Below are 20,380 nucleotides of genomic sequence, written 5' to 3'. Positions count from 1 at the left end.
GCTCCACTTGTGGCCTTCATCACCTCTGGTTATGGTTCAATTTTATTGAAACCAGAAGTTTAAATCCTGATTGGGATTGAGCATTCTCACATGGACTCCTCTGTTATCATCTAGCCTAGTAATTCAGTCTCATAGGGGTCTAAGCTTTCCTTGGGGACTTTCTGAAGGCTCCATGAGTTCACAGAGTACATTAGATGTTTCTCCCCTATATGATGGCAGGTGTCACTCCTCGAGGCCCAGCCCCAAGTACCCAATAACAGAATAGATCTTTCTCATTAGTCTTAGAGTCAGCTCAAAGTGTCCAAATCCTCGAAGACAGGAGAGATCAAAATGTAGAATGTTCTCTTTGAGATAATACATATACAATGATTTTCTCTACATTCTTGCATATTGCAAACATTAATTTTATATGTAAGTTTTGAGAGTTTTGGGATTTGTAAGATTGACAAAATGTTCTATGCAAGTAATTTTAAAGTTAATAGGCTCAATTTTTATTACCTGCATACACTGAGTTGGAAAAAAACACAAAAGGACAGATAATAGACACTCATTTGCTTTCTGTGTAGGTTTAAATAAATATATTTTAGTCAGATATAGAATAGTGCTTTGGTACACACATAATAACACCCCTATCAGAAAAATATCATTATAATTTTTTAAGTCTTCTTCTCTCCATGTGGCAGAGATTCTTAATTCAAATTGATTTTGTGATAGCTCTTTCTTTGTGATTGCTAAATGTTTGAACCCTCATAACCTCATTCTCAACCATGACTTTCTTCTGTATTTTGTTCATTCATTAATCTTATCTGGCTGAGCATTACATCAAAGGAAGTCTCAAGGCTCATGGATAATTGACAAAGTAATTTATTTACAGACAACCAAGAATGCATTGAATGAATCAGAGATATGCTCCTGCATATGAATTCTTCTATACAGGCAACTGTCTTGGCAAAATATCAGTGTTTTACAGTAGTTCCAGTAATTTTTAAAAAATGTATTTTTATTGATTTTAGAGAGGAAGGGAGAGGAAGAGAGAGACAGAAGCATCAATGATGAGAGAGAATCATTGACTGTCTGCCTCCTTCACAGTCTCCACTGGGGATTGTGCCGGCAACCTACGCGGGTGCCCTGACCAGGAATTGAACTGTGACCTCCTGGTTCATAGGTTGGTGCTCAATAAATGAGTCACAGTGGCTGGGTAGTTCCAGAACTCTGAGTGAAGAAAGGTAGGTTTTAATTCATTCATTCACTTATCTATTCTTGTGTTTATTTATTTATTTGATCATTATCTCAAGAAATAATTTGTTGCATATTTACTATGTGCAAGATCAGACAGGGTGCTGTGATAAATAAAAAGATAAATAAGCCTCAGGCTTTGTGTCCTTCAAGGAGCTTGTACTTTGATAGTTTATACATTGGACAATTGCACACCTACTTAGAGTTTAAGTTACAATGTGATGTGTGTCATATCAAGTGCTGTTATATGCAAAGAAAGTAAAGATAAAGTACAGATTGGGGGTAGGGAGTAGTTAAACTTAATGGGAGATGCAGTATGTGAAATGAAATTGAATCCTGGGTGGAATTTTGGCAAGTGGAGATGGAAGTTGGTAGAATACTCCAGACATAGAAGATATTTTCAGTAAATACTTAGAAGTAGAAGTGACCAGGTAATCTGGTCAAGTATGTGGCGAAGTTTGAAAGGAAAAGTTAGGGTGGATGTTATGCTGAAGAATAAAGTAAGATTTGGAGAGCCTAAAATACATTTTCTTCACCCAGTGGCAACATGTACACACACACACACACACACACACACATGAACACACACACACGAACACATAAATTTTTTTTAACTCTATTCAATTGTAACAGCAACTCACTAAAGCATTTGGTGAGAATGTAGAATGTAGCACCAATATGAAAAACAGTACGGAATTTCCTAAAAAATTAAAAAAAAATCAAACTGCCTTTTGATCCAGTGATACCACTCCTAGGAATATAGTCTAAGAATTCCGAAACACCAATCAGAAAGAGTATATGAACCCCTATGTTCATGGCAGCACAATTTACAAGCTAAGATCTGGAAACAGCCCAAGTGCCCATTAATAGATGAGTGGATAAAAAAGTTTTGGTACATTTACACAATGGAATACCAATGTTAGGAATAACTTGTATCATCTGAATTTAAGTATGTAAAACTTGCTATTTTATGTCAGTTATGGTCTACATCTATGGTCTATGCAAGTATGAGTATTCTGACATTCCATTGTAGATATATGAGGTTCTGCTTCAGTTTCTTAGAAGCTAAAACCTATTTATCCTGTTGCTTGCTACTAGCTGCAAGGGGTGTCTTCAAGGGGTGTCTTGCATTATTAGTATTTCAATTGGCTGGATTTGAAATTCCCCATTCTCATCACTGTCCACTGAGTCTTTCTTAAGCCTTCATTTGTATCTTTGAAATTTCATCATCTTTTGACCTTTCTCCTTCTTGGACAAAAATTTCCACTATGAAATAATCTAAATGATAAATTGATATCATTTTTCTTCCACATCCAATATGAATGTACTTAAATAATCATATATGCCAGGTGCAATCATTACATATAGCTCTTCCCTGATATCTTTGCCTTTCTATTATGTCTCGAAAGCAACTGTCATGTTTGAAAATAGAAACACTAAAAAAATTTAAAATGTGCAACTTCGATATAGAGTTTAATGAAAGGTAGACTTTTTTATTTTCATACACAAACTACAAAAGTGAAAAATGCAAGTGCTAATGTGCAAACCTCAAGTATGGTGGGGTATGTAGATATAAATGTATATGTCATACATACACATGCACATATATGTGTGTATTACACATTGTTGAGTTGGCTCCAATTCCTAACAACACTATGACCCAGTGATGTCCTTAATATCCTGCCCTCAACAGCCCTGCTCAGCTCCTATAGACAACTCATGCCTATGGCTTCTTTTATAGAATCAATCCATTTCATATTTGGCCTATTTTCTCCACTTACAGAGTAAGGTAAAGGAGGTTTACAGTTGTTCATATGGGAAATAATACAATAATTAATAAATAATAATACAAGAATAAACTCTGTTTCACGTACTCAAAACCATAAGTCTACCCTGTTTGTACATATATATGTCTGTGTGTATATATGTGTATATATAGTCATTCCTTGGTATCTCTGGGAGGTTGGTTCCAGAATCCCTGACAGATACCAAAGTCTATGGGTGCTCAAGTCCCTTATATAAAATGGTATAGATTTGCGTGTAACCTACACAATCCTCTTCTATATTTTAAACTATATCTACATTATTTATAATACTAATACAATATAAATGTGATGTACATAGTTGTTATACTGTGTTTAGGGAATAATGACAAGAAAAAAAATTGGTACATGTTCAGTACAGACACACCCATGATAGGCCCTAACTACATAGCACCTGCCAGCAACAACGTAACTTTTTCCCTTAATACTTTTGATCTATGGTAGATTGAATCCTCAGATGTGGAACCCATGGATATGGAGGGGCAACTGTGGAAACATGCATGTCTATACATGTAGTACTAGCATATCAAGTCATTTTTAAAAAGGAAATAGAAAACCATCAAATACCAGCAATTATCATGCCATTTATTTGCTTGATGTTTGGCTGTCCCTCAGGCACAGGCTTACATCAGGCCCTTTCCCTGGTACTCTAAAGCACCTCTTTTTAGCCTCCTGCAGCATGAACACACTACACTCTCTTACCCTGCCTGTTTTCTTATCTGTAGTCTCTACTTCGGTGGTTCTCAAACTTTAGCATGCATCACACTCACATAGAGGGCCACTTACTACCCTGATGGCTGAGCCCCACTTGGAGAGTTTCTGATTCCACAGGTCTAGGTTGGGGCCCAATAATGCATGTTTAACAAGTTCCCAGGTCATTGTGATGCTGCTGGTGCAGGGACTGTACTTTGAGAGCCATGGATTTAGTTTTTGGCATGTGTTTTTAAACAGTAATGTCAAAAACTTGCCCACAGGTAAGACATTTGAGGTTAAACCCAAAAGCAACTATATCTTTTATCCACCAATAGAGTTGTCAAGTTTGAGAATCCCTGTCCCCAATGATCTCAGAAATGGTTGCTCACCCCCAGGCTCCATTTTAGCATGTCCAGATTATAGAAGTGCTGCCTAGTGGACCTCCTACCCAAGTAAAGGTCTGGCAATATTTATCATACTGGCTTCATTTGCTTCGCTTGAGATTGGGCTAAAATCAGTGACTCTCAGCCCTGTGTGCTCATTAAAATCATCTCTGGACCCATGGTGACACATCACTTCCGGGGGATATGAAAGGGACCTGACAGCAACTGTTTTTTTTTTTTGTTTTGTTTGTTTTTTTAACTTTTCAGGTGAGCCTACCATCCAGCCCAGATTGAGAACCCTTGGGTGCGGTGAGCTCTGATCCTTGCTAGTCTATCTGGTAGAAATCCGAGGCTTTGGATTGCTGATTGCAACCAGGACTCCTCTGATGCATGGGCATTTTGACAGTGTATATGACTTCCATTTCATTCTAGCTATTTTTTTCTTTCTGTCTTTATTCCTCTTTCATTTTTACTTTTCATTGTTATTATCTTGCAGAGTGGCAAAACATTTTCATTTGGTTGTGAGCACCTTAGATCAAAGAGTTGTGAGCTAGCTTAGATCGAAGAGTGTGAAATAAAGATGTCAGAGTTAGTTAAGGGGAGGCTCAGAAGGGCCCGCATAAAACCAAGCCCATCAAGTGAGGCAGAAAACAGAGAGGTTTGGATTACTTGTCAGATAACCAGGAAGGAAAGAAGGAAATGGTCAGCATAATGTCTAAAGTAAAATCCACCTCCCAGAAGTTTCCCAAACACAGGGACTCCTGGGTTATGGCCTCTTCAGTTCTGCATGAACCTGGAAGTGAGTGAAGGGGAGCTGATAGACTCCTGGGGTCCTTGCATGACAAAGGTGGGAAGAAGAGCAAGGAGCTGAGGGTAAGACTGTCAGAGTGTGATAAACAAACACCAACACCCCCAGGCTGTCCCAGGGGCATTTGCATTTTTGAACCAAACCAGACATTAATATTTAAATTTATCTTTCTCTGAGGACCATTGCAGAAGATTTGAAATGACTGTATAGTATACCCACTGTGCACAGCTATAAGGAAGATGAGGACCTAAATGGTAATCACAAACGAAGGAAATGTTCAAGCTATAAATAAATTGTCATATATCAATCATAATTGGGAGCAGAAAGCACTGCACTCAATATTTATGACTTTAAAATGCACACTATCCATTTTCTGTTTGCATAAATATATAGGATACATACATTTAGCATATACATAATAGTTTAAAAATGAATTTGTGTGAGAGAAGAGGGAGTGTTTCTATTTTCTTTTTGAGATAGAGGAGAAATTCTATATTGTCAAATATAAATAAGTTTATTAAAGGAAGCACATAGTTCAAACTAGTTGTAATCCTGAACAAATATTGTGTGTGTTTTTTTTAAGTTCAAAGCATATCGTTCTTAAATAAAGAAGTAGACAAACTCTATCTGATTGATATTCCTTCTTATTTAGTATTTTGCACTTTGGTATAATTAGGCATAATAAACAGAAAATAACAAAGAAAAGATAAATATAGGGCAGTAAAAACAGTTTTATGATATCTAAAAACTAACTTATTTATATATCTAAAGGAACCTCATGCTTCTATTTACTTTTGCCTGAAATCAGGTTGGAAAATCCCTGATCCTCAAATCTACTTTAATATAATTGTATAAACAGAAAAATATCTTTTTTCTTCTTTTTTTTTCCTTTCTAAAAGACAACTTGCTAAGTAATTGGCTTATAAATACATGCTATTTCCAAAAATTAGAATGACCTGTTTTTCCAAATTAAAAGGTAATTAATCAAATACACTTGGTTTTGGTCATGTAAGATAATTTACCAGTCAAGACAATCAGTATTATTGATGATACTGTCATTCCGTTCCTGAGAAGATTATCTCCCAAAATTGAGAACAATTATAGGAGGGGGGGGGGGGGGGGGCGCGAAACTGCCAAGGACAAGGCATGTCTTTGAAAGATATATAAAAATATATAAAATAATGCCATTTCTATAATCTTTTTATTTCTCTCGTAAGTTTCATAGTGTGTGTGTGAATACATATATCAGTGTCAAAATACAAATTACTGAGATAAATGTTGACAGATTGTGTGAAATCACACTAAATGTTTATAACATTAAAATGTGTTGTTACAAACGTTTTTCTTTTATTTGTTGGAGAAACTTTAGTCTGTAAAATAAGTAGCATAGTAGCTATCTGGATTTTTACCAAGGACAGCAATAAATAAACTTATTCATTTCAACGAAGAAAATAGTTCTAAAACTTTGTATCATACTAGTATTACATACATTTATAATGATCATCCATTTTTCCTTTTTTTTTTTTATCATCGAAATGAAGAGAACATTTTTTTACCTTCTTCAAATCTGAATACTTCATGCGGAGAGAAAGCCAGAGCTGGAAGTGAGACCTGGTAAGTCTATGCTGAGTCATCCGGAGTAACTCATCTCCGGCAGGTTATCAACAGTGTTCATACCTGTTCTTTCTACCAACTCAGCTGTTATTGAAATGAGCAGGAGAAGGGTGTTATTAATTCCTACAAGACTCAACAAAAGAAAGGCAGAGGCATAAGGAAAAGAATAAATCTGAGAAATGAATGCTTTTCTCAAGGTCCCTTAGGAGGTCCTTGCTCTCCTGAATACTGAAGAATGAACAGCTTACATTTTAAAAATGGAATGGACTTTGAAAATAGAACATCAATCTCATTTTTGTTGTAAAGAAAAAGTAATAAAAATAAGTAACAGAATGTATTACAAAAGTAAAAAAAAAAAAAAGATTACTCAGTGGATATCAATCTAGGACTATCAGGTAAAAAAATGCAATAATATAGGCTGGTTAAATATTAGGAGGAATGTTCTCATAATTAGAGCTATAGAGGGAATGAGAATGCCCCAGGAATAATATGTCCAAGGAAGAGATAGGTGATAATTTGTGTGGGTGTCTCAAAGGTCTTCAAAGAGCAGATGGGAAAGTGACCGAGGTGATCTGTGCATCTAGGAACCCAATCTTCCCAGTGACTATGATAATTGCTTTAAATATTAAGGTAAAGAGAAGTATTATTTTTCTCTAAATATTGGCAATAAAACTACTTATTGAAATGTTACTTTACTTCAAAACTCTCATTTGTTGAGCATATTTTTCTTAGTTTTAAATTTCAAGATCATATATATATATATATATATATATATATATATATATGAACTTAGATCTATATTCAATTGCCTTTTATGGTTATATCTGCATTTAGATGATGTACTGCAGAGGTAAATTATACTTCCTGCAGTCTGTGGACACATAAATTCATAGTTACAAACCTCGACAGAACTTTCAAGAATGCTTTTCTATATGATTATGTTTAGCATTGCCCGACTTAGCAAAAATATATAGGAGGCCCAGTTACATTTGAATTTCAGATAAACAACAAATATATTTTTTAGTATTTCCTAATAAAAATTTATCTGTTGTTTATCTGAAATTCAAATTTTACTGGATATTTGACCCTGTGACCACCCCCTTTTTCTTTCAAAAAGAAATTCTAACAATTGTAGATTCATATTTGTCCCCATTTCTCATATCCTGATCTATCTTTATTTAAAAAAAAAAAAGACATGCCATGATGATCCTTCTACTTTGAGTCCCATCCTTTCCTAACTTCTCTGTGGGACCTTAATAAAAAAATGAAAACCTGTTTTCTGCATGTTCAATGAGTCTCATTCTCTCTCTCTCTCTCTCTCTCTCTCTCTCTCTCTCTCTCTCTCTCTCTCTCTCTCTCTCTCTTTCTCTCTCTCTCTCTTCTCTTTCAGCTCAAGGGTCCTCTATAATACATTAAAAGACAAACAAAAAAAGCCCCCCCCCCAAATTCATCCTTCCCTCCATTTATCACTTTTTATCTTTCCTTTACATTCTTCTGGGTTTTTCATGCGATTTTTATCCATTTTTATCCATTCTGCTCCCCTCTCTGTTGCTTTTCCACAGGGTTCTTCATACCATCATCATCTCAGTTTGCAAATTTTCCATGGGAGATTTTGCCAATCACCACCTATATGCTCACAGTTTTATAATCTTCATCTAAAGTTGAGATACATCTTCTGAACTCTAGACCTTTATATATGCTTGTTTCCTGAATATCTCTCTCTGGATATATATGCTTTGCATCACAAACTATCAGTCTAAAACTGAGCTCCATCTGCTCCTTTTAAATCTCTCTCAAGCAGTGTGTTCATTCTCTCAATAGTGAATAGCACTATAAACTACATAGTTTTCTAAGTCAGAAACTTGAGATCATATAAACATGTATTTTATCATCAAGTCCTATTTGATTTCCTTTCAAAATACTTTAAAAATACACCTATTTAATTTTATTCAGTCACCATCACCTGTCTCTAGAATACCACAATGGCTTTCTAATTGGTCTCCATTGACTTCAGTCTTGCACCCTCCAATCAACTTCCCAAAAGCAGCTTGAGTGATCTTCCAAAACACAAACAGGGTCATTCTTTTGCTTAAAAGTATACAGAAATTTCTCCTTAGTTTTAGAACATAGTCCAGACTCCTACTGGTTGATAAAGACTTCTATAATGGTCTAGCATTCCCCTGCTTCTCTTCTCTGCCAGGCCACACTGAGATCCTTTTATACCATCTTCGTGTGTTCACATATGCCACATCCTTTTCCTGGAATAGATGATCTCTTGTCTTTGCTTGGCTTACTTTTACTTCTCCTTTGGGTTTCTCTTTAATTGTTAGTTCCTCAAGGAAACCTGCTTGGTGCTACTAGATGCAATGTGTTCCTTTAGCTTCATTCATGTCTTTTTTTTTTTTTTTTTTTTTTTTTTACATTTTCTTATTTAATTATTTGTCTTATCAACTGGACTATAAGTTCATGAGGTCAGGGATCATTACTGTACTTTTCATTATGTGTCCAGCTTCTCTAGAACATTGCCTAAATATAGAGTAAATTCCTAAGAAATAGTTGCTCCATGTGTGAAATGAATGAGTACACAGATATGATGACAGAAATACAAAAGATTTCTTTTAAGCTCACATCTATTATTCAAAAGTTATCTACATCAATCTAACAGATGCTAGTGTTTTATCACAGAGCCTGATCCAATTGCTCTTGAAAAGGATCTCCTGCTATGAACATCCAGAGTTTTATACATATTCTCACACCCACTTTATAGCTCCTGTACCTTGATAGAATTAAAGAAGTCAAAATACAGACTATATTTTACTATTTTTATGTCCAATTTTTTCTCAAAACATTTTTTTTTCTTAATGAGAATATGCCTAATGAAGGCTATAGGAAGAAAATATAAACTCACCATCCAACCCAAACTAGAACTAGAACATTAGTAGGAGTTATTATTTACTTTGAGGGTTTTTTTTGTTTTGTTTTGTTTTTTTTTTAAAGAAACCAATGATGTAATTTATTACTACTTAATTGTTTTACCCTGAATCACTCAATTCCCATTATCATGTCCATGGATTCTGCAAGGCTTAGCATTCACTGATTACAAAGCCACTCCCAAAATTCTACTGGAGTAATTTCTAAAGTCCAGGATTATTTTGAGCACAGTGAAATGTACAAAATAGGTGTAAGACATGATCCCTACCTATCTTCAAGGAGCTATTCCATAGGGTAAACAGAGCCACCACATATGAAACTATTAGAGAAAAACCAAATACTAAATATGTGATATTTACTACAAAGGTTATGGGAATTTCAATAAAAAATTTGGAAAAGCTACATGAAAAAGAAAAAAAATGAGGATAACATGCCTAAATATGGACATTTGAACAAAAGGACAGAGACATATTTTTGGGGGGAGACATGAGTTTGATGGGGATTGAATACTACTATTTACAATATTTTTTTTTTGCTCATAATTCTTCTTCCATGTCTTCTGGTCCTAGTGCTGCTCTTTTTGTTGTTGAAGTGTTCTATCCCCAATTCATAAGGTTCTAGAGGGGTTTCCAACAGCCACATTTTAAATCCAACTTCCCTATCTAAGATCTAAGAATTTGCTACAAGCATAATACCTCTTGCCTCTGGTGACTGTGATTAGCCCAAGAATGAGACCTAAGGCAGCCTGAGATTTTATGAGCAATTGCTGGGAGAGAACATTCCTCTTTACCTAAGGCAGTCTGAGATTTTATGAGCAATTGCTGGAAGAGAACATTCCTCTTTTCTGTTAGGTCACTGATGGGTAAAATGTAAGCCTGAAGCTATTCCTATCCACATGGCCTCTTCTCTCTGTTGGGGAAAATTAGGAAAAGAGAGAGAGAGAGAGAGAGAGAGAGAGAGAGAGAGAGAGAGAGAGAGAGAGAGAGAGAGAGAGAGAGAAAGAGAGAGAGAGAGAGAGAGAGAGATAACATTGTTTGACTTTCTAGAGTTCCTAAAGCCACTGGAATACCTGGATTTTCTATTTCTGTGGCTAATACTTCCCTTTGTCACTAAAGCACATTCAAATTGGTTTTAGACCATTTTAATCTAATGGAAGAGTCCTGACCAAGGCATGTAGCAGGCTGAGGGGTGGCTGTGGAGAATATGACCAAAATGGAACACTGACAATGAGAAAGAAGGCACACAGATTAACAGCAATATTTGGAGGGAGAAATGAAAGGACTTAGAGACTGGATATATTAAATGCAAAAAAAAATAGTTAAAACTGAAAATGTAGGGAATTGGTGTTGTCACTGATAAAAATGGGGGTAGTTGAGATGAGGAAGTGGGTTTGAAGGGAAACAATACCCAATCCATTGCATTTGAGTTCCTTGTAAAGTCGAGACTTTGTCAGTCTATGGCTTTAGTGAGATGACCCAAACAATCCTGGTATGACAGGGTGAAATACAGAAAGCTAATTGAATTATGCTTTGTATCAGAATTCAATAGAATATGATAGAAAACTATAAGTATGCTTCTCATACTCATCTTTTCAATTACTTTTACTATTTTCTATTCTCACTTAAAGCCTAGAGAGAATTTGTAGCATAGAACAGAGGCTCTTAAGAAGCGGTCCATAAGTCAACAACATCTGAATCACCTGGGAACATTTTAGAAATGCAAATGCATGGGCTCAACTCCAAAGTAAGTGAATGAGAACCACTCTGTGGATATGTCCAACAATCTGTACTTTGACAAGCCCTGTAGTGAACTGATATCCACTAAGGTTTGAGAAGTGCTGATGTAGAGTATTCTTTACATGTTGGCTCCATAGAAGGTGAGGTAATCCAACCCTTACTGCTATGATTTCACACAGTAAGAATGACTCCCTTAGAAAAATTCATTAGCCCTAAACTTATTCAAAAGAACTGTTTGACATTGAAATTGGGACTCAAAAGAACTGTTGGCCCAGAAAGAAACTCACTACAGACTGATTCATTTGCCTCTCAGCATAACCATTATTGCTTGTCTCATTTTCGGTTCTTATGAGTGTATTTCTAGTACCACATGATCTCACTCATCTAGGGGAAATGATGAACAACATAGACTGATGAACAAGAACAGACCCGGAGACAGGGAAGCATTGATCAGACTGTCGGACCTCAGAGGGAAGGTAGGGGAGGGTGGGGATAAGGAGGAGAGATCAACCAAAGGACTTGTGTGCATGCACATGAGCCTAGGTCACGGACAACAGGGGGTGGGGGCATGCAAGGGGGGAGGAGTTTGGGATAGGAATGGGGGGATGAGGACAAATATGTGATACCTTAATCAATAAAGAGATTAAAAAAAAAACAATTGTTGAGTATGTGCTATCTTTCAGGCACTGTGAATATTGCTGTGAACAAATCTGATACAGTCGATTACAAAACTATCTATACATTAGCAATTTAAAGTTATGTCCTGAAATTGACTCCCAGGTGACCTGAATATTGGTTAGAGCATCGTGAAGGCATCCTTAAAGAAATGACACTTAAATCAGAAAAAGATGACTAGGAGTTAGTCTGGTGAAGGGCAGAGGGGATAATGTCTCTTTCTAGGCCTGAAAGAGACAGGTCTGGCCACTTTCAGGGAATTGAAGACAGGCCAGCATGAATAGGCCACTGTCAATGATGGGTATTGAAGCTCGGGAGGCAGATCTGATTGACAGATCATGCAGGACTTGTAAAGTATATTAAAGATTTTGAACTTGCCACTGAGGGCTATTAAGAGGCCGTTAAAAAGTTTCAAGCATGAGCTAACATGAGCTAATTCAGGTTTTTTTTCTAAATGTAAATTTTTCTATTAAAAAAGGAAAAGCTGCTGAAACTGGTTTGGCTCAGTGGTAGAGCGTCGGTCTGCGGACTGAAGGGTCCCAGGTTCGATTCCGGTCAAGGGCATGTACATTGGTTGCGGGCACATCCCCGGTAGGGAGTGTGCAGGAGGCAGCTGGTCGATGTTTCTCTCTCATCGACATTTCTAGCTCTCTATCCCTCTCTTCTCCTCTCTGTAAAATATCAGTAAAATATATTTAAAAAAAAAAAAAAAGGAAAAGCTTCTCTCATTGCATAACTGTGATGATTTAAATTTCCTGCAAGTTATAACTGGCTAAGAGAAACTTTCCCTAAATAAGGCTTTGATGAGGTGGGTAGGAGCATAGTGTCCACGTGGGGACTCAGTGCTCAGAACAGAGAAGGAGGAAGGGCTCGGAAGCTTCTGCTTTGCGGTTGTGGCTGAGACTGGTCCTGCCTATGCATTTCTGAAACTGGACTGCAAGTTCAAGGCCATTTCTGCTTCCCTCAGGGTCATCTTTCTCCCCTTCACAGGGACCCTGGTGCTCAGGCTGTGTCCATCTAGAGGTTTTCCCCCGACTAAATATGACCTCATTTAGAGATTTCATTCACTTTCCTGGCCTTAAGGTCACCTCCCTGATAATCTATATGTCCTCTATGACCATAATTATATTTTCATTTTGAATATCTTTGTGCTATTTCCCTGTGCTAATATATCATATTAATGTCAATTGCAAAAATGTAATTGTTTAGTGTTGGTCTGTGTATAGTTCACTCATTCTTGAACAAATACACTGATCCAGCCCTGACTGCTCTCCTGTGTTTCAGTGACATGTCTCATACGGTCTGCTGGACAGCTGACCCTGGAATGTCACTGCAATAACAAATAGCCTGCCTGTAATTGAACTCATCATGTCTTTCCCAAACCAGCTTCCCTCTGACCTCTTCTGCCTTTGCCATCATCATCAGCATTTCTTGTCTCCTAAGTTCCAAGATTTGGCGTGATCACTGGTGCCTTTGTCTTACACACTTACCAATGCCAAGTATTTAGATTGCTCCTGCTCACCTGGTGGGATGCCAATATGCCAATGTTATCCCCCTTTCATTACCCTGTATCATCCTAGTCCTAGTTATCTCAAAGAAGGATACTTCTACCTCATCCCAACTCATTCTCCTACATCTAGGCTCCCTTCCCAGGACACCCTCAGGGCACTGTGATTACTCTGTGTATGCTGTTCTTCACTGAGCCTATTTTACTTAGCAAAGGCTGTATTATCTTTTGCAGTGGAACCTTCTTTTCTCCTTAAAGAAATACGATGTGGAACCCCATTATCTAAGAGAGATTGTCATGAAACTTCTCTGGCTGAAGATGGGCTAAAGGAAGTACAATCCAATCCTCTAACTCTGTCCTCAACTTTCCAAGCCGCCTCCTTGGCACCAAGAGGCAGTTTGAAAATAAGACTCCAGAATAGAATTAAACTCCTTGGAAGGATATGCATGTTTTGTTTATAATGTCTCTTTTAAAAAGTTTAGTTTTCATCTATCTATGCAAACCTTCCAAACTAGTCACAAAAAGTCACACAACATTTTTAAGTGCATGGAGTCATTCCCGCATCCCAGTCTGAGCTCATGGTATTTCCCCGGCCCTGAGTGCCTGGAATGCCATCCATACATCTTTGCCAAACTGAATTCTATTTTCTCAGTCCCAATAACCCCCCTTCTTAGGGGGTTTCCAGATTGTTCCAGCTCTCAGCAAGTTTCCTTTCTTCAAATGCTTGCAGTATTCCTCTTCTTAAATTCATCCTGAACTGCTTTGAACTTCCATCTTTTTAGGTGTGTGTTCAATTTCTCCTAATAGATAATAGGCCACTTACAGGAAGAATCAAGTCTTTTGTCACTTTTTAGCCTCAGCATCTAGTATAATATGCTGTCCTTAGTATTTGCTTAGTAGGTATATTTTGATGATAACTCACAGCAAGAAAATAGGCCCATTGATCTCACTTTCATTAATAGAAATCTAAGTGAAATATCCTGTCTTTGAAAATGTTCCTTCAGATAAGTGTTTTTAAGTTGAGAACCATCCACTACAACTTTAATTGCAAACATTACTTTTTTCTCCAATTATCATTAAGCCTACAACCAGCTTCTCTGACTGTCTTTCATTAAATTATGTTGGAAGAAGGTTTGGGAAAATGGCAACAGATGGTTGCAAGTGGGATCTCTTAGTCTAGACTGGAAAGAGTGTTTTATTCTATCCACCAACATTTTAGCCAAGCCACACTTAAATCATATTCAAAAGATTACAAGAAACTCTCATTAACATACAAGTCAAATGATGTTATTTCTCTTTAAATCCCTTAGCATGTTTTGCATGCCTATCTCCATTTCTCAGTTCTTGTCACTCCCCAACCCCTGGCTAGGACAGCCAGCTTTCAACTCCCTGGCTTGCTAAACTTCTTCCCTCATCCTGGCTTCATAGTGGCACTCTCCCTGGATGGTCTCCTTGGGTTCTTTCCTTGATCAATGCCTGTCAGCCTTTGAGCCATGGTCAGCTTGTCACTTCCTTAAGGAAGTTCTTCTCTGATCTCCCAGAATATATAAAGCTTCCTTGTTGTGTTATCATGTTCCTCATCACAGTCATAATTATATATAACTCTGAAAGAGTTTTGTGTCTGTTATCCTCCTCTGGCTGTAAGTTATGATGTCAGAAACTGTGCAAACCTCAGGCATTATGGTATTTTCAAGCCTAGAATAAAACCTGATGCACAATGAAGGCTTAAGTGAGTAAGCTACAAAAATGTAGTCCAGTTGGGTAAAAAGTGCAAGAAAGCAGCTTTACAGCTATGAAATGCCTGCATGTTTGAGACCTTTCAGTACAGTCAGTGTGGTCTCTTTCCCTGCAAACTCCAGCAACCCACACTGGTATGTCCAGGACCTGTGTCCTTTCTGTGTCCTTTCAGTCTTAAATTACCCAACTGAATCAAACATTTAGAGAACAAATTAGCACCAACTGTGGAGGAGATTTTTCTGGTACAAAATCCCGACTTAAAAAACCCCTTTCCTTGAATATTTTTTCCTATTGTGGTGCTAATAGTTAGTCATTTCTCTTTAAATCCCTTAGCATGTTTTGCATGCCTCTCTCCATCTCTCGGTTCTTGTCACTACCACCCTTGCCCCTCCATGGCTTTCTGTCCATTCCTATTTACACTGAAGAATCGAAGGCTTCCTATGCTCTCACTCATATTCCCTCTATTAGTCTTGTCTTAACTAGAATGGGTTCAAGACTAACTGGTTTGTCAGTCCCTTTACTAGGCTGAACCTTATTTAATTAACAAGAGGAAAAAGGGGAAATCTAATTCTATTGTTCTTCTCAGATGCACCCTTTCTCATTTTACCATCTTATATCCACCAGACAACAGCATGAATAAATGTTATGCATTAAGGCTAGGTGTCAAACACACACATAGCTCACAGTAGAAAGAAAAGCATTTGCATGGCATCAATTCTTACTCTATAGTGACTGACCTGCATAATTTTAAATTATCAGACCCATCATGGTAGCTGGCAGGAGTCAGGAGTCATTCACCTGGAACCCTGCATCACTCAGACTTGCCACCTTCTGTTACTGCCAATATTTCAGTGCTGGAATCTGTTTCTGAAAATCTTTTCTTGATTGCCTCATTTTGCCTAAGACTATGCAAGAACTGTAGATCCCTGTGGTGGTATCTGCCTTTGTTTTCTTCATGGTGCCTTGAGGATCTCTTAATCTCATAGGGTCCTCTAGGCAGGAAAAGACTGCACTCTTGGTCTCAGGGGCTTTTTCTTCTGCAGAGGTTTAAAGAGCAACTCTCTCATTCACTCAGTTCTTGTTGCTTGTTACCTTTGGATTCCTAATTTACCAGATTAATTCCATTAGGAGCAGAAGACCCATCCAAACTTCCACATGATTTATTATTATTTCTCCTTCTTTGCAACAGTTGGAATTTCATTTGGGCTCTTCTTTTTGCCTGCACCCAAGTACTCTCATCTATGTGAGATGAATCTGAGGAATCACAAAGCTCAGTCCACCTGGGGCTTGAGATCTGGAATTGGAAATAATTTCTTCTCCCTTTTATTTGTTCATCTGCACTCTCTTATCTCTTAGAGACCATTCTCCTCCTGGTAGGCCTTTGTTTTACTGATTTCTTACCAGACTTCTTCCTAACAGGGCTTAGCACTATGACAGGGTTGCATTGCTCAAAAGCATCTTTTGACATGTTATGCAAGATGGCAGATCTAGACAAAGCAATAGGCAAAGAATGGAAAATGGGAATGGACAGAAAGCCATGGGAAAACAGAGAGAGAATAATGAAAATGATAGCATGGACCAGAAGTTGGTAAATAAAGATCAAATAAAGAAAATGCACCAAAGGAAAAAAAAATTAAGTCAGTATAAATTATCCATGGCCTACATAAGGCAGAAGCAAGAGCCACACAGTCAGAATGTAAAATAAGAATACAAAACACTGGTCTGAAAAACGTTGAGTAGAATCATTTGATGAGCACTTACCTGCAAATGTCCTGAGTGGATGGACAGACAGACAATCTTGACTGGCTCCTGGGAGCTGTCCCTGTGGTCGTGCTGCTTGCCTGGAGAAACAAGTTAGATAATTTGGCCTCTTGGTTAAGGTAATACATGGTTGATATCTTTCTTTTTTTCCACATATTTAAAAAATTACAACAAACGTGGCTGCAAGTCATGTTGACTATAACACAGCTCACGGAATGTGGGAAGTTAGAAGTCTGTTTTGCAAAAGTAAAACTTATTTGAGGAACTTGAAACAGTTGAGAAGCTCTACCACTTTGCTGTTGCTTCATTTATGAGAGAGGAAGATGATTCTATAAGTTTCTATTCTACTTACTGTAAACATTTGAGTGGAATGACTCAATTTGCTTTGGAAGCAAATGAGGAACACCTGATTATCCTATGATATAAAGGCATAAAGGCTATTATATGACAAGGATAAAGATAATAATCTAGAAAAACCTAAATAATCAAATAGCCATTAGATTGCTAGATATTGCATGGAGTTGACATTGTCACAACCAGGCCCCATGAGATAATATATTTGAAAACACTAATATATTTGAAAACACTAATATTTAAAGGCATGCAGTTATCTCATAGAAACTAGTAAAATCCATCTGTCACAACATTATTGACCTTTCATATCTTTTAACGCTGTGACCATACTGATTTTAAGAATAAGAGAGCCTGAAACAATTCAGATTATTGGCACAAAATTAAATACATTTCACTAAACTCCACACTGCTTCACTCTATTTTCAACCTGTTGTATTTAATACAGATGATGATTAATAAAAAGCTAGAGTGTAGCCCTGGCTGGTGTTGCTCAGATGGTTGGACATTGCTCCATGCACCAAAAGTTTGATGGTTCAATTTCTGGTCAGGGCACATACCCAGGTTGCAAGCTCAATCCCCGGAAGGAAGCTGCCAATTGATATTCCACTCTCACATTAATGAGTGTTTTTTTCTCTCTCTCTCTCTTCCTCTCCCTTCCCCTGTCTCTAAAAATCTATAAAAAATCTTTAAAAGAAATCTAGAGTGTATTGAGAATTTACTGTGTGCCCTGCATTGTGGTGTGGCATTTTCTACTCTCTTTAACTCTTATAATAATCTCTCAAGTGGGAAATAATAACAGTTTTGAGTGAAGATTATATGCCAACCACTGTTTTAAGTAATTAAAATATATTTTATTTCAGAGAGGAAAGGACAGGGAGAGTGAGTAGAAGTATCAATGATGAGAGAGAATCATTGATCAGCTGCCTCTTGCACTCCCCCTTTTGGGGTTTGAACCCACAACCCTGTCATGTGCCCTTGGCTGAAATCAAACCTAGGACCCTTCCAACACTCTATTCTCTGAGCCAAACCAGGTAGGGCACTGTTTTAAATAATTTATATTTGTTCTCTTATTAATATAAGAAATGTATGTAGTAAATATTATAATTATTTATTTTTTTAATATATTTTATTGATTTTTTTTACAGAAAGGAAGGGAGAGGGATAGAGAGTTAGAAACAATGATGAGAGAGAAACATTGATCAGCTGCCTCCTGCACACCCACTACTGAGGATGTGCCCACAACCAAGGTACATGCCCTTGGTTGTAATCAAATCTGGGACCTTTCAGGCCAACACTCTATCCACTGAGCCAAACCAGTTTCAGTAATATTATAATTATCTCTATGTTCCAGATGAAGAAACTGAGAAATTGGTGCTATTTCTTACTAATAGCTATTAGAGCAGAGGTTGGAATGAGGAATCTTGCTCCTTCATCTGTTCTTATCCACCTAGCAATACACTTCTCCTTTACAAAGGATGAAACCAAGGAAGTACTAGTACCAGATTTAGGTCAGTCTGACTATCAGATTAAATACATAATTTTGCCACCAAAAAAGTAACAGTGAAGGTAGAAAAATTAATCCCAAGTTTCAAAGTTGTTCCAAAAATTTCCATATTTGAGATATTGTGGGATCCATAGAAAGATAAACTAATATCAATATCAGAACAACTTTTAAGAGGAGGCATGGTAGATTGAATAATATTGCAACCCAAACCTCCCCTAAACACCAATACCAAGATGTTAACATCTGAATTCCTGGAATTTGCGAGTATATATCCTAAAGGCACTTTACAATTTTGTAGATATGAGGAAGTTAATTATTCTGAGATGGGGAAATTGTCCTGGATTATCTTGGTGGGCCCAATGCAATCACAAAGAACCTTATAAGGCAAAGGCAGAAGAGTTAGAATGAGAGAGAGAGAGAGAGAGAGAGAGAGAGAGAGAGAGAGAGAGAGAGAGAGAGAGAGAATGAGAATGTAAGGATAAGAGCAGTGGTCAGAGAGAAGGGAAGATGCTATATTGCTGTTTTTAAAGATGAAGGGGTCCCTTACCTGAAGAAATCAGATGGCTTCTAGAAGCTGGAAAAGGCCAGAGTTAAGACTGAACTCTATTTGACCAGATGACTGATATAAAATTAATCCTAGCTGGTGTCACTTTTGTTTGATTCACTTGCTCAGCAAACATGAATTAAGAGTGTATTATGTAAAGATTCAATGATAAGTTCTTGGAATAAAGAAATAGATGGTATCCTGAGGGGGCTTCTTATTTAGTGGAAAAGAGATGTTAATGAACAGGTCATTTTAATAGTGTAGTACAGTAGTTGGCAAACTCATTAGTCAACAGAGAGAGTCAATTTTTTTTAAACTTAAACTTCTTCTAATGCCACTTCTTCAAAATAGACTCACCCAGGCTGTGGTATTTTGTGGAAGAGCCACACTCAAGGGCCAAAGAGCCTCATGTAGCTCATGAGCTGCGGTTTGCCGACCACTGGTCTAGTATATCCTGAGTCCTAGAGATGGAATTCTGGTGAAGGATGGACACCTGATGCTGAATGGAGCAGAGGCTTAAAGTAGACGTCACAAAGGAGATGACACCTGACCTCTAAAATGGCGGAGGGCAGTCCAGGCAGAGAGAAGGGTGTAGAAGCACACAGAGTAGAAAGAGTGTGGCTTGTTTGGGGAACACAGGAGTTTTGTTACGACTGGAGGGAAGGCAATGAATGAAAGTAATACAAAATAAGGATAAAAGAGTAGACTGTTGTACTGTTTATCACATAGAAATGTTTGGGTTATATCCTCAAACAAATTGACAGATACACAGCAGCAAATGGAAATGATTAAATCTGGGCACTAGAAAGATCACATTGGCAACTGAGATTTGGAAGATACAGAACTGATAGCCAAACAGCTACTTTCTCTAGTATTCAGAGATCTTTTACAAAGTAAGGAAGAAGAATTGCAAAAAATGAGTAAAACACACAGACAGTTCTCAGAGAAGGAATTTCACATGGCCAAAGCCAGATATAAAAAAGATGCTCAATTTTAATAATGAGCAAACAAATGCAAATTCAGTTAACAATGGTATTTACTTTCACGGATCAGATCAGCACCTTTTAAAGATTG

General features: G+C 37.3%; 1 protein-coding gene across 1 annotated transcript in view; it reads right to left on the bottom strand.

Moving 5' to 3' along the window:
- The window catches only part of MARCHF1 (membrane associated ring-CH-type finger 1), a 230,119-nt gene that overhangs the window by 53,638 nt on the left and 156,101 nt on the right, over nucleotides 1-20,380 (bottom strand). Inside the window, exon 3 of the mRNA XM_036423927.2 lies at nucleotides 16,905-16,984. Coding sequence (XP_036279820.1) covers nucleotides 16,905-16,984 — 80 coding nt within the window. The remainder of the gene's footprint in view (nucleotides 1-16,904; nucleotides 16,985-20,380) is intronic.

Source organism: Pipistrellus kuhlii, unplaced genomic scaffold, assembly GCF_014108245.1.
Source record: "Pipistrellus kuhlii isolate mPipKuh1 unplaced genomic scaffold, mPipKuh1.p scaffold_m20_p_8, whole genome shotgun sequence".
NCBI classification, from domain to species: Eukaryota; Metazoa; Chordata; class Mammalia; order Chiroptera; family Vespertilionidae; genus Pipistrellus; species Pipistrellus kuhlii.
The sequence above is the reverse complement of the archived record's forward strand: the minus strand, read 5'-3'. Positions and strand labels throughout refer to the sequence as shown.